General features: G+C 50.3%; 2 protein-coding genes across 10 annotated transcripts in view; one reads left to right on the plus strand and one right to left on the minus strand.

The window, feature by feature from the left end:
* UBE4B (ubiquitination factor E4B) overlaps window positions 1-8,394 on the plus strand; it is a 99,110-nt gene extending 90,716 nt beyond the window's left edge. For both annotated transcript variants that reach the window (XM_049775281.1, XM_049775280.1), the window contains 4 exons: window positions 72-263; window positions 5,423-5,597; window positions 6,697-6,843; window positions 7,035-8,394. In XM_049775281.1, coding sequence (XP_049631238.1) covers window positions 72-263; window positions 5,423-5,597; window positions 6,697-6,843; window positions 7,035-7,096 — 576 coding nt within the window. In that variant the 3' untranslated portion in view covers window positions 7,097-8,394. The remainder of the gene's footprint in view (window positions 1-71; window positions 264-5,422; window positions 5,598-6,696; window positions 6,844-7,034) is intronic.
* The window catches only part of CLSTN1 (calsyntenin 1), an 833,174-nt gene that overhangs the window by 302,390 nt on the left and 516,307 nt on the right, over window positions 1-14,477 (minus strand). The window lies entirely within an intron of this gene.

The raw sequence follows: 14,477 nt of genomic DNA on the forward strand, positions 1-14,477 counted from the left end.
CACACACACACACACACCTACGTCCCCCCCTCTTCACGAGCGTCCACTGTGGCATGTGCTTCCTTTTCCAGGAGCTCGGCCCCCGGCTGGCTGCTATGCTGAACTTCAACCTGCAGCAACTCTGTGGCCCCAAGTGCCGCGACCTCAAGGTGGAGAACCCCGAGAAATACGGCTTCGAGCCCAAGAAGCTGCTGGACCAGCTGACAGACATTTACCTGCAGCTGGACTGTGCACGCTTCGCCAAGGCCATCGCCGATGACCAGGTCAGTGCAGGCCACCTGGGCCGGAAGCCTCATCTCCTCCAACTAATTACATTTCCTGACCCAGAAACGGGTTGGGGAACCCTTCCCAGTGTGTCCCTGAGTTTGGGGGGCGGGGGGGGCACAAATAGGACCGGCAACCACTGTGAACTAGAGTTGTCCTGGTTTGAAAGGAGATTATGGGGCCAGAGTGGTAGCACAGCACAACCGGTAGGGCGCTTCCCTTGCACAAGGCCAACCCAGGTTCGATCCCCGGCATCCCACAGGGTACCCTGCACCTGCAAGGAGTGACTCTTGAGTACAGAGCCAGAAGTCAACTTGAGTGCTGTTGAAATACATATTATTTATAGAGTCCTGGATGGCTATAGATGATGGTGAGATGGAGCAGTGAGGCCTTTCTCTGCCAGCCCAGGCCACGCACCTCCAACCCCCTTCAGCCGGCAGGTCTGAGGGTTCAGGATAGTGGCGAGAAAATCATCCACGGCAGTCAGGTTTCAGGAGACATGAAGCTTTATTGATAACAGACCCCTGCCTCGTTGGCTAACCTTTTAAGCAGCCTGTTTCAGCCATCAACATGTTTCCTATATCTCCATTCTGCCAACCTTTCCTGCTGCTTCTCCCTGAATCTCCCTCACACCCCTTTACACCCCTGAGGGAATCATTTTGTTACCTTCCAAAGATCCCTCCCAGAAATGGGCTGGTCTTACTTACTACCATCAGGTAAGATTACACAGGAAGATGTTACCCCATCCCCCTCCTTGAATAATTAATGAGGAAAGGTACGCTTTTGTTTCCCTGACTTCCACCAGCCAAAAGGAATCCTAATATGTGAAGGTGTCTAAAGTGAAAATTAAAACATCAGCCTTTTCCATAAACATATCTTTCTGCAAAATGTACCTGTAGAGCTTAAATTACTTAGTGCTTATCCCTGGAACTTCCTGTTCTTTTTCTTTTTCTTTTTTTTTTTTACTGTTTTTTTTTTTTGGGGGGGGCACACCCGTTTGATGCTCAGGGGTTACTCCTGGCTAAGTGCTCAGAAATCGCCCCTGGCTTGGGGAGACCATATGGGACGCCGAGGATCGAACCTTGGTCCTTCCTTGGCTAGCGCTTGCAAGGCAGATACCTTACCTCTAGCGCCACCTCACAGGCCCCATTCCTGTTTTCTTTTTTTTTTTCTTCAATAACCTCCCCTAAACACAATTACAAGAACATTTATACAGAACATACATTTTGAAAACAGGCTACTACATTAATAAAATATCATGCAATTGGAAACATTATATATATATATATATATATATATATATATTTTTTTTTTTTTTTTTTTTTTTTTTTTTTGGCTTTTGGGCCACACCCGGCGGTGCTGAGGGGTTTCTCCTGGCTGTTTGCTCAGAAATAGCTCCTGGCAGGCACGGGGGACCATATGGGACACTGGAATTCGAACCAACCACCTTTGGTCTGGATCGGCTGCTTGCAAGGCAAACGCCGCTGTGCTATCTCTCCGGGCCCTGGAAACATTATTTATGGAAAACTATAAAGCACATTTAAATCAGCAAGAAAATGACTGATGTGGGGCTGGAGAGATGGCATGGAGGTAAGGCATTTGCCTTGCATGTAGAAGGACAGAGGTTTGAATCCCGGCATCCCATGTGGTCCCCCAGAGCCTGCCAGGAGCGATTTCTGAGCATAGAGCCAGGAGTAACCCCTGAGCACTGCCGGGTGTGACCCAAAAACCAAAAAGGAAAAAAAAATGACTGATGCAACTAGGATTGAGATAATCAGAAACAGTTAAAAACACAGGAGGTTTATCAATCAAATTTTCTGTTGGGCTTCACTGTTTTCTCCCATTTTTTAATGTTTTCTCATTACCTAACACCAAGTTGTTCAAACGTGAAAGTCTGTGGTCTCTCCCCAGGGTGTGTGCGCTTACCATGTGGCTTTAGTTCCATGGAATCCCGGGTCGAGCAGGTGGATCTGGGCGGGAGCCGGGAGCAGTCCAGTGCTTCTTGCTGATGGCCGCTGCCGCCACTGCCGATGCTCGGACAGCTCTTTGTCACTGCAGCCATGAGGAGTTGAAATCATGGTGATCTAAACTGAAAGTCCGTTAGTTCCAAAGGCCAAAATCCTGTTGAGGGCTGAAGGTCGTCATCAAAAATCAGTCTTTTCAGTGAAGCCATTTCTTCCTGATTCTTTTCCAATTAGTGGTCTCTGTAAGTCTCTCTGAGGAGGCCGAGGTTTTTGGAAAAAGGACGTTTTGCCGAAAAATTGCAGTCCTGGTCCTCTGAGGGGATTGATCCAAGCTTTCTCCCCTCCTTCACTGGCCCTTCTGACCCAAGTAAGGACCTCCAGCTTGTTTAGAAAAGGCTCCACATAGGGGCCGGGCGGTGGCGCTGGAGGTAAGGTGCCTGCCTTGCCTGCGCTAGCCTAGGACGGACCGCGGTTCGATCCCCCGGTGTCCCATATGGTCCCCCAAGAAGCCAGGAGCAACTTCTGAGTGCATAGCCAGGAGTAACCCCTGAGCGGCACAGGGTGTGGCCCAAAAACCAAAAAAAAAAAAAAAAAAAAAGGCTCCACACAGCCCGTTCTTTTGGGCTCATTCCAACTGAAAAGAGCCAAAATTAAACACAAGAACAGGAATCTCACCACCATCATAGCTGTCTCTTCGGTCCAGGGTTCAAATCAATGTTCTAGCGGCAGGAATGGGTTGCAGACCCGTGGCCCGGGCAGGCAGAGAAAGGCCCCACTCCTCTATCTCACCATCGTCCACAACCATCCAGGACTCATAATTAATATGCATTTCAGCAGAGTGCCACTGGGTGTGGCCCGAAAATACAATATTTAAAAATATTTTTTGTTTATTTACAAAACTTCCATTTCAACCTTCCAGCTCCTATCAGTTACCAATGATTGGGGGCCATACTTAGGCTTGTTGTGGGGGGTTCAGCCACCCCCCCCCCCCCCCCGGCAGCATTTGTGCTCTGGAGCACTCTGATGCCCCATGATAGGCAGCTCCTCCCATCTGTCCCTACAGCTGCTGGTGGGTCCTGCCCTGAGTATGTGGGTGGCACTGGGGCGTCAAACTCGCTCAGGGGTTATGTTCCAGGCCAGAGAGCAAGCCAGGGCTGACAATTTGCAAGTCCAGCACCTGCCCCTTCTGCTCTTTCTCCGGCCCCACTTTTCTTTATTTTTATTAGAAATTTGAGGGTTGGAGAAGTCACTGGCACAGCAGACTGAGCATATGCTTTGTCTGTAGGAGGCTAGGTTCGACTCCGCAGTGTCCTCTGGTCTCCTGGCGCTGCAGTGGGAATACCCAAGCTCAGAGCCAGGAGCAGCCCCCTGAGCATTGCTGGGGTATGGAGGAGAAATAAACAAAAAAGAATTAGATAAACAAATGGGCTGATGGAGGTGAGTCTTTGTCTTCGCTGTTTGGTTTTGGTCAAAGACATTTTCTCCCGGGACTTCATACCTGATTGTGAAGGTTGGTTTTGGGGGGGATTTTGGGTTGGTTTGCTTTTGGTTTAAAGGCCACTCCGGGCACTGCTCAGGCCTGACTCGGCTGTGTGCTCAGGGATCAGTCCTGCCATGCTCGACCCAGAGCTGGCTTGTTGCAAAGTAAAATGTCCTCCCCACAGTTCTTTTCCTCCATCCTCACCTGCTTGTTAATTTTTTCTACATCTCCTATGGAGACAATAAACCACCCTTGGCTTATTTGAAAAACAGTGGTTTCTTTGCAGGCCGGAGCCATAGTACAGCAGGGAGGACTCTTGCCTGGCACTCGGCCAATCAAGGTTCAATCCCCGGCACTCCATGGGGTCCCTTGAGCCCTGCCAGGAGTGATCCCTGAGTAACTGTACCCTCTCTCCCTCCTTACCCCCCAAAAAAGTGGCTTCTCTGTACATTTGTTGCCAAGTCTTTGAGTTGTATGTGTGTCCTGTTGCATTAAATAATTAACGATGAGGCTGGATGGTGGAGGATACCATCCAGCCCACATGGCTCTGCAATCTCCATGCAGCCGGCAAGTTCCAGGCCCAGGTGAAATCACTCACTCACACGCAGCCATCAGGAAGAATCATCTTTATTCATGCCCTAGCCACCACAGGTGTGTGGCCTATGTCAACCTTTCAAGCATTCAGCAATATTTTGCTAGCCCTGCATCTTATCTCCTGTTAGCCATCTTCCCTCTGGGCTCCATGGCCCAAAGATCCAAAAGCCAGGAAGCCAAGCCGGGCCAAAAGAGAAATGGCAAAAGGGCCTGAATCCCCTGGCTCAGAGGTTTATCTATCCTTTTCCAGACCCCTCCCAGAAATGGGAGGTCTTGCAGGTAGTTACACCTATTATCCGGTTCCCAAAACTCCTCCCAGATATGGGTGGGTCTTGGGGTACACCACATGTCCCTTGTCTGGGCCCACACACACTTGAGTCAGAGATAGCCACTTGATGCTGTGGATTTCGTAGATTTGCTCTCAGGGACTGAATGCTGGGACCCCTCTCCCGAGTCCCTGCACCGCCCAGAACTGAGATGAATGTACACTCTGTCTCGAGTGTAGACGAGGCTGGTGGCAGGCAGTGGCCCCGTCCTTCTGCTCTGCTTCTAGCCAATATGTTCCATGGCTTTTGCCATTGATGCCACGTGTGGTTCACACTGACATTCTGAAATGGGCGGGCTTCGGGGAGAGCCAGAGTTCAACCCAGTCATAAGGTCCTGGTGCCTAAGAGAAACCCTGCCTCTCAGGGTACATCCTTCTGTCTGGGACGCTTAGGCTGCTCCTGGCTCTGTTTAGGGGTTACTCCTGGATCTATGCTCAGGGATCACTCCTGGCTCTCAGCTCAATGGTTACTTCTGGCTCTGTGCTCACTGGGCAAGCCTGTGTGCTCGGGAACCCTGCAGTGCAGGGGATTGAACCCCAGGATCACCTGCATACAAGACAAGTGTGTCATCTGGGAGGTATACAGCATAACTCTGGAACATTCTAGGAGAACAGGGCTGTGGGGCATTTTCCATAGCCAGCTTTTCCCCGCTCACTATTGATGTGTGTATGTGTGTCTCTCTCCCTATCTCTGGCTCTCTCATCTCTGTCTGTCTGTCTTTCTGTTCTCTCTCTCTCTCACTTTCTCTCCTCTTTCTCTCCTCTCTCTCTCTCTCTCTCTCTCGTCCTTGGCAGAGGTCCTACAGCAAAGAGTTGTTCGAGGAAGTCATCTCTAAGATGCGTAAGGCGGGTATCAAATCCACCATTGCCATCGAGAAGTTCAAGCTGCTGGCGGAGAAGGTGGAAGAGATCGTGGCCCGGAACGCTCGCGCCGAGATTGACTACAGTGACGCCCCTGACGAATTCCGAGGTGCAGCTTCCTCCCTCTGTGGTGGCCTGGCCACACCCTGGGCCACTGGGGGGTCAGGGCTCTTGGGCGTGACCAACCCCTGGGGTTGAAGTCAGGCGGTCGCCTGCAAGCAAACCCCATCTGGTGCTCACCCCTTCCCCTAAGGAACATCCCACCCAGTTCCAGTGTTAGAGGGTTTTGGGGTGCAGCTTAGCGCCTTTACATGCATGTGGGATCCGTTGCACCCACCACCAAAGAGACGCCAGGCTCCCTCTCCACTGCCACTTTCCTCTTTCCCATTTCCCTGATGAAACACCCAACTTTCACTGGGTCTAGTTGATCCTGAGTGTCGTTTGCTCTGGTGGTCTCTAACCCATGCAGGAGTGAGACCATCTGGGAACTATCACTCATGTCCTGCCTCCCTCCATATGGTACCTCAAGACCCATCCATCCTTCTGCCAATTGGGTGTGGGGTTGGGGACCAAGGCAAAGGGTTTCCTTTGTCTTGGGGCATAGTGGTATTCCAGAGAGACTCTCCCAATACCCTGGTGCCCACAATGGGCCGTTTCCTTGGATTCCACATGCTTCGAACCCTCTGCCTGTGCCTTTTCATGGGGCACTAAAGTTGCTTTCAGAGACAATTTGTTTGGGGGGGAGGGAGAGAGAGAGGAGGGGTGGGGAGTGAGAAAGATTGAGCGATTGAGCTTGCCTTGCATCTTACCCTGGTTTGCATCCCCAGCTCTGCTCTTGGTCCCCAGCCAGGGGTTGCTCCTGAGTACTGTTGATTGTGGCTCCAACAAAGCTCCTAAAAAAACACAGCCTTTAGCCTGCCTCCAAAGCTGAGGCACTAGGGGGGTCAGAAGTGGAATTTCCTTGCATATAGAGGGGCTTTAATTTTAGGGCAGTGCCAAGAAGGTCTGGCCAAGAGGCGCTGCCCACAAGTCTCCACAATCCTGGGCTGGCTACTCTGTCCCATCCTTGGCCTCCAGATAGGCTGACCAAGGAAGTGCTTGGTCCCCTTAGGGGACCCCACTGCTGTGTGGGGATTTCTTCGTGGATGTCGTTCCTGGGAGCAGCCCCTGGTATGACGTCCAGCTGATAGTCTGCCCTTGTCCCGCAGACCCACTGATGGACACCCTGATGACAGATCCAGTGCGGCTCCCGTCTGGCACCATCATGGACCGTGCCATCATCCTGCGACATCTGCTCAACTCCCCCACGGACCCCTTCAACCGACAGACTCTGACCGAGAGCATGCTGGAGCCGGGTACGGTGGGCAGAGCCCAGGGTGGAGCTGGGCAGGGCAGGCGCAGGTTGGAGGGGTGCCCTATGTCACCAGGACCCCAATACCGACTTGACCTGAGGCTTATATAGTTCAGAAACAGGCAGGTCTCAGCATCCTCAGCGATCCCACACTCGGGGACCCCCACCCCCTGACCTGCCCCCCTCTGCCCGCAGTGCCTGAACTCAAAGAACAGATCCATGCCTGGATGCGAGAGAAGCAGAACAGCGACCACTAGCCTGGCCCTGGGCACCCTCCGCTGGCCGAAGCCCCCCCCCCCAAGCCCTCCGCGGTGACCCTGCTGTGCCCTGCGGACGCCTGGTGGCCCAGTCCTGTCACCGCCGCAGGCCCGAGTACTGGCGGAGGAGCTTCTGTGTACATATATTTAATGCCAGCACGCCCGGGGCCGAGAGAGATTCGTCCTGCCAGGGCCACGAGAGCCCACGCCGGACACCAAGAGGGCGGCGCCTCCCTCCCTTCGTTCCTCCCGCGACCCCGTATCTGTTGATTTGATGGTGATTAGAGAAAACTTGGACATTTTGCTGCTAAAGAATCTTCCCACCCTCGTCTCCCTGCCCGGCCCGACTTGCACTGCTGTCGATTTTTGGTTTTGTTTTTTGGGTTTTTTTCTTTTTGTTTTTTTACAAAAGAGAAGCAAAAACTCAAACTCCCCTCCCCGGTCCTCCAACATATATTCTGTCAGATAACTGTGCCTGCACCAAAGTGTCAATCCCGGGATCGTATTTTTATATCATATTCACGTCTTTGTTTTTTTAATTGGTGTTAGATGACATGATTAATAAAAAAGGCGAGCTATTTTCAGAATTCGAATTTCAGTTTTTATTTTTCCCCCTCCTTTTGAAATGTCCCTTACCCTTTTTTTTTTGGTTCTATTTTTGTTTTTCCCGTTTTTCTTTTTTTATTCGCAAAGCGATGAAGAGAACCATGTTCAGGGGTGCTCCTCGCCCAAAGCCCCCTGGGGCTCAGCAGGGAGCGAGGGCCGCATCAGGGCTCACGCCGTGGGCGGTTTTGGGGGTTGGGGGGTGTGGGTTTTTTTTTAATGCTCCTTGACAGTTGGGAACCTTTCCAATTCCCCTATGAGGGGGATATGTTCCTCCGCTCGAGTCTGAATTCAGCAGGAGTCTCACTACGATGGGTCCTGTGGGGCTGGCTGGGCCTTACCAAAGCAAAACTTAATCGGAAACTCAGATTGTGTGTGTACATGCAAGCACACACACACATACAAACACGTGCTCACACATACACAAACACGCATGCATACATACACTCAAACTTACATGCATTCACACACACACATACACGACAGACCCTTTTGTATTACCGCTGCCTACGTCACATACTTGAATTTTGGAATTTCCTCTGGCGTGGAAAGAGAATCTGAAACCACGAAGTGTTCCGAAACCATGACGTCTACAACGCAACATCCTCCCTTTGCCTTTCTTCACCTCTCCACAGACATTGTCCTCTGTTCGATTCTTGACGCAAACTACAATAAATGATGAAACACACTCAGAAGGCATCTTCCTGAGTCTTTTCTATTGGTGGAAATAAGGGATGGGTCCCCAGAGGGACAAGGGCTTAACCAGTAGCAAATGGCCATTTCTGAAGCCAGTAGCTTCTGTTTTTACTTTGGGTTTTTTTTTTTTTTTTGGTTTTTGGTTTTTGAGTCACACCCGGGAGCGCTCAGGGATTACTCCTGGCTCTACACTCAGAAATCGCTCCTGTCAGGCTCTGAGGACCATATGGGATGCTGGGATTTGAACCACCGTCCTTCTCCATGCAAGGCAAACGCCTTGCCTCCATGCTATCTCTCCGGCTCCTTGATTGCTTTTTTTAATGGCTAGGTTGGGGTGGGGCCATTGAGGAGGAGGATCTTGGAAGTGAGGTCCAGGTGTCACTCTCAGTTCAGTTCTCTGAAAACAAAGAGCTTTAGTGCTGAGGGTCACTGGGGCATCTCCCGGTCTGCTGTGGGGATCAAATTTAAAAGGGACCTTCAGGGAAGGGCCAGGGCGATAGTACAGCAGGGAAGGCATTTGCTTTGTACAGTGCTGATCCAGGTACTATCCTGGGCATCCCGTAAGGTCCCCTGAGCCTACCAGGAGTAACCCAAGTGCCACACACACAGAGTGTGACTCAAAAAAAAAAAGGTCAGAATTCTATTTCTGGCTCTCTCTGCTACTTCAAGGGCCCTTAAACCTGTGTTTTACACCACATACATAAACACAGGGCATAATGCCAGGTGTGGCCCCAAAACAGCCAAACAAAATATTCCATAGGCCCCTCTAGGAGGTCAGATGAAGGGGCTGGATGTCATACCCAGACACTATCCAGCAATATAGACCACCAGGACCACACCAGCTGTGTCTGCCAGAGTGAACCAGAGACCTTGGACACACTGTTTCACTGTTTGACCTCTCACCCAGTCCCTCCATTTGGGGGAGCCACACCCGGTGACGCTCAGGGGTTACTCCTGGCTATACGCTCAGAAATGGCTCCTGGATTGGGGGACCATATAGGACACCAGGGGATCAAACCACAGTCCCTCCTAGGTTAGTGCTCATAAGGCAAGGCTCTGGCCCCCATATTTTATTTTTTGGGTGGGGAGGTCACAGCTGGACTCAGTTTCTTGGCAGTGCTCAGGGCATCCTATGTGGTACCAGGGATTGAACTCCAGTGAGCCATGTGCAAAGCCAGCGAGCACTTTGACCCCCGCGCCATCTCTCCGGTTCCTCATCCATGTTCTCTTAAGCACTTTGGTTTGTAAAATCACCTTCCTCAGCCCTTGTAATAATAGCAAACCCTTAGTCAGCACCTCTCCGTGCCAGTCTCGTCCACAGGCCTCTGCGAATGTGCTTTCTATCTGAAGAGGATCGTGTTCTCTTTTTTCAAAGGAGCAGGGAAGGAGGTTTGATAACTCGAGAGAGGCCTAGTTGGTATTAAGACAGGACATGGGGGCCCTGAGAGAGAGAGCCTGGAGGTAAGGTGTTTGCCTTTCATGCAGAAGGATGGTGATTCGAATCCCCGCATCCCATATGGTCCCCTGTGCCTGCCAGGGTCGATTTCTGAGCATAGAGCCAGGAGTAACCCCTGAGCGCTGCCGGGTGTGTCCCAAAAAAACAAAACAAAACAAAAAAGACAGGACATGGGACATATCTTTGTGTTTTTTTTTTCTTGAGCCCATTTCTTATGATTTTGTCGTTTTTGGGGGGCCACAACACATGGGTTCAGAGCTTATTCCTGATCTCTGGGCTCACGGATTCACTCCTGGCGGAGTCACTCCTAGTGATGTTACTCCTGGCGGTACTTGATGCTGGGGTCTACCACATGCAAAAGGCAAGAATTTGGGCCTGTGGAGAGAGCACAGCAGCGTTTGCCTTGCAAGCAGCCGACCCAGGACCAAAGGTGGTTGGTTCGAATCCCGGTGTCCCATATGGTCCCCTGTGCCTGCCAGGAGCTATTTCTGAGCAGACAGCCAGGAGTAACCCCTGAGCATTACCGGGTGTGGCCCCCCCCAAAAAAAAAAAAAGAATTTGGGCCTGGAATGATAGCACAGCACAGTGGTAGGATATTTGCCTTACACACAGCCAGGCCTGGGTTTGATCCTCAGCATCTCATGGTTCCCTGAGCCTGCCAGGAGTGATTTCTGAGTGCAGAGCCAGGAGGAACCCCTGAATGTGGCCCCCAAACAACAAAAAGGCAAATTTAATCCTGGCTTTCTCTCTTAATTCTGGAGCACATTTGAACTGAATTATTTTGAGCAAGAGCGATAGCACAGTGAGGAGGGTATTCGCTTTACACACAGCTGACCAGGGTTCCATCCCCAGCATCTTCTTTCCAGGAAGAACCCCTGAGAACTGCTGGCCAGATGTGATCCAAAACCAAAAAATATTGAACCACCTTTTCTGCCTCCCCGTAGTATCTATACAGATCTGCTCAGTGTAGCAAATATTGTAGAAATATTGAAATATTAGCATATATAAATATATTTAAAATACAGAAATACAAATATAGGGGCCAAAGCAAGAGTGCAGTGGATAGGGTGTTTGCCTTGCATGTGACCGACCCAGGTTTAATCCCCAACATCCTGAGCTTTGTTTTTTTTTTTTTTTTTGGGGGGGTGCCACACCCGGCGGTGCTCAGGGGTTACTCCTGGCTGTCTGCTCAGAAATAGCTCCTGGCAGGCCCGGGGGACCATATGGGACACCGGGATTCGAACCAACCACCTTTGGTCCTGGATCGGCTGCTTGCAAGGCAAACGCTGCTGTACTATCTCTTCGGGCCCTAATCCCCAACATCCTATATAATCCCCCTGAGCACCACCAGGTATGGCCCCAAAACAAATAAACAATAATGAATATAAATATATCAATACTTAGATATAAAGAGTGAGAGAATGGAGTGCTTGTACAGTAGATTAAGGTGATTGCATTGCTTGTGGCTGCCCCAACTTCCTTCCCCAGCACCTCATACTGTCTACCAAACACCACCAGGAGTGATCCCTAAGTGCAGAGCTAGGAATGATCTTAAGCACTGCCAGGTACATCCCCCCCCCAAAAAAAAAAAAAAAAAAACAAAACCCAAAGCCACACATAATTCCACTGACCAAATCCATACCATTCTCTTCTTACTAAACTTTATCATGTAGATGACTTTTAAATTCAGGCGTGAGGGCCAGAGAGGTGTTCGCTTTACATGGGGATGATATTTTCGTGGGGTTTTTGTTTCGGGGTCACACCCTGCAATGCTCCTGGCGTTGAATTTAGGAATCATTCAGGAATGCCAGGGATGGAACCCAGGTCTGCCACAGCAACAAGCACCTTACCTGTTCTGCCAGTTCTCTGCCCCCATTATAATTGGATTTGACACCGATATCCCATATAGTCCCCCCTATAGAGCCTACCATAAGTGCCTGAAGTAAGCCCTGAGCACCACCAAATATGACCCCAAAGTCCAAACATTTTCATTATTTATTGGTTTGGGGCCATACCCAGTGGTAATCGGGTTATTCCTGGCTCTGTGCTCAGAAATCACTTCTGGAAGGCTAAGGGACCATATGGGAGGGACACTGGGAATTGAACGGGACCCTCCCAGGGTGGCCGTGTGCAAGACAAATGCTGTACTGCTTTGCTATCTCTCTGTCTCCCAAATATTTTTTTTAAGAAAACATTTTATTTTCCAAATATTTTTTTTATAAGCGAAATATTTTCTGGCATTTCTGGCTGCAGGTTTCTTTGTCTCACGATTGTGCTGTTTGTCTCTGTGCAGATGAGAAACTGTCCTCCTTGGCTTCTCCGGACCCCCATGGACGTACCCCAATGCTGCACTCTGCTCCTCATATGTTGTTAGGAATAGTCAGAGTTTGAGTCTGAGGATTCATTGCTGCCCCCCCCACACAAAATGATGGTTGGAATTTCAGTTTTGTTTTGTTTGTTTGCTTATTTGTTGAATGTTGGGGGAAGCTTGGGGCCATACCCGCAGCACAAAGGGGTTACTTCCGGCTCTGAATTCCGGAATCACTCCTAGCGGTGGTCGGGGAACTCTATGGGATGCTGGGAATCGAACCTGGGTCAGCTTGTGCAAGGCAAACACCCTACCGCTGTGCTATCACTCTGCACCCCCCCCCTTTTTAATGTATTTGTTTTAATTTATAATTGTCTTTTCGTTTGTTTTTACTTTTGGGCCACATCTGGAGACCTGACTCTGTGCTCAGAAATCACTCCTGTCAGGTTCGGGGGACCATATGGGATGCCAGAGATCGGACCTGGGTCCGTCCTGGTTGGCTGTGTGCAAGGCAAATGCTCTCCCTACTGTGCTATCTCTTCACACACACCCCTTTTATTTTTAAATCTCAGAAAAGCATGTGATTCTCTTCCATCTGCTCAAGCCCAGATATTTCCAGAGCAGTTGTGCGGGTTCTGAGGAGGGGGCTCAGTAGAAAGGACCCCCCTGGATCTGATCAGATATTGGGGGTAAAGACGATTGAAATAACTCCTTACTTGTTTTGTGAATCATGTTGTGTGGGTTGTTTGTTTTGAAAGAAATTGGTAAAAAATAGCTTTTGAAAAAATTAATGAGCACATTATTCTCTTCACATTTTTAGCTTTGGTTGTTGACACATGAAATAGTGAAATCTATGGGGTTTTGTTATTGTGGTTGTTTACAGTTTGGCGGGGGCCATAAGGCAGTGCTCAGGGGTTACTCCTGGTTCTGAACTCAGGGATCATTCCTGTTGGTGTTCTGGGTACCCTATGGGATACCAGGGATCGAACTCTATTTGGTTATGTGCAAGAAAGAAGCCTGACCCATTGTCCTATCCCTCCAGTCCCAAAACTGAGTTTTGTGAGTTTTCTTTTCTTTTCTTTTTTTTTTTTTTGAGGTGCTAAGGTGGTTTGAATGGGTTGACTCTAACCAGGTAAGTAATTGGGGAGGGTCTTGGGGTGATTTGGGGGAGAATGGGGAATGGGGGTGGACCAAACCCATAGAGCTTACTCCTGGCTGCTTGCTCAGGAATCACATGTGATGTTGCTCCGGGGACCACATGGGGTGCTACTGATTGAACCCAGTTCTTCTGTGTGCAAGGCCAGCGCCTCCCCGCTGTCCTAATGCTTCAGTTCAAATTAAAAAAAAAAAAAAAAATCAATGCTCAGATGCTTTCCTGCCAGTGGGCTCTGGTTTCTTCCCCGAAGCCTTTTTTCTTAGACTGTGAGAGAAAAGTGACACTGGATGTGTTACTCAGCCTGGGAACCTTTCACCTCGGACTGGGTCACTGCGGGGGGAATTGGAAGAAGGGGGAAGCTGGGAAGGGAAGGAGGAACCTGAGAAGGGAAGAAGGAAGTTGGGGAGGGAAACAGGGAGCTGGAAAGAGAAACAGAAAGCTGGGGAGGGAAAGAGGAAGCTAGGAAGGGAGAGAGGAAGCTGGGGAGGGAAACAGAAAGCTGGGAAGGGAAAGAGGAAGCTGGGGAGGGAAATGGGAAGCTGGGAAGAGAACTGGGGAAGGAAAGAGAAAGCTAGGAAGGGAAAGAGGAAGCTGGGGAGGAAAATGGGAAGCTCGGAAGAGAAACAGTTGGGGAGGGAAAGAGGAAGCTGGGAGGCAAATGGAAGCTGAGAAGAGAAAGGAAGCTAGGAAGGGGAACAGGAAGCTGAGAAGAGAAGAAGGAAGTTGGGAAGGAAAAAGGGGGCAGCTGCAACTGGTGATTCTGGGCTGGAGGGAGCCTGGGCCGACAGCCCTAACTGGGAGCAGCTAATTTCCTTTTGTTCCATGTATTTGGTCTTTGTGAAACGAGTTATTCCAGCCACTGTCTCAACACCAGCCCCTGTACCCTTGCCCACTCCTGCCACTGTATCTAGTGGGAGTGTGGAAATGTTCTCCAGTGAGGCTATGGGTGGGGGAGGCTATATGTGTGGGACCAGAGAGGTAGGAGGTCCTGAGACCCTGAGAAAATGGGCCATGCCCCTCCCCTGGCTGTTCCGGACTCCTGAGAACCCCCACTCGGTTGCCTTGGCGACCCAGAGTCATTCCTGCACCTCTGACCTTGCTTTTCCCCACTGTCTGGGAATCCACTTTCCCCTCCCAGCTGCCACTGTGTGTGGCCTCAAGT

Source organism: Suncus etruscus, chromosome 6 (genome assembly GCF_024139225.1).
Source record: "Suncus etruscus isolate mSunEtr1 chromosome 6, mSunEtr1.pri.cur, whole genome shotgun sequence".
Lineage (NCBI taxonomy): Eukaryota > Metazoa > Chordata > Mammalia > Eulipotyphla > Soricidae > Suncus > Suncus etruscus.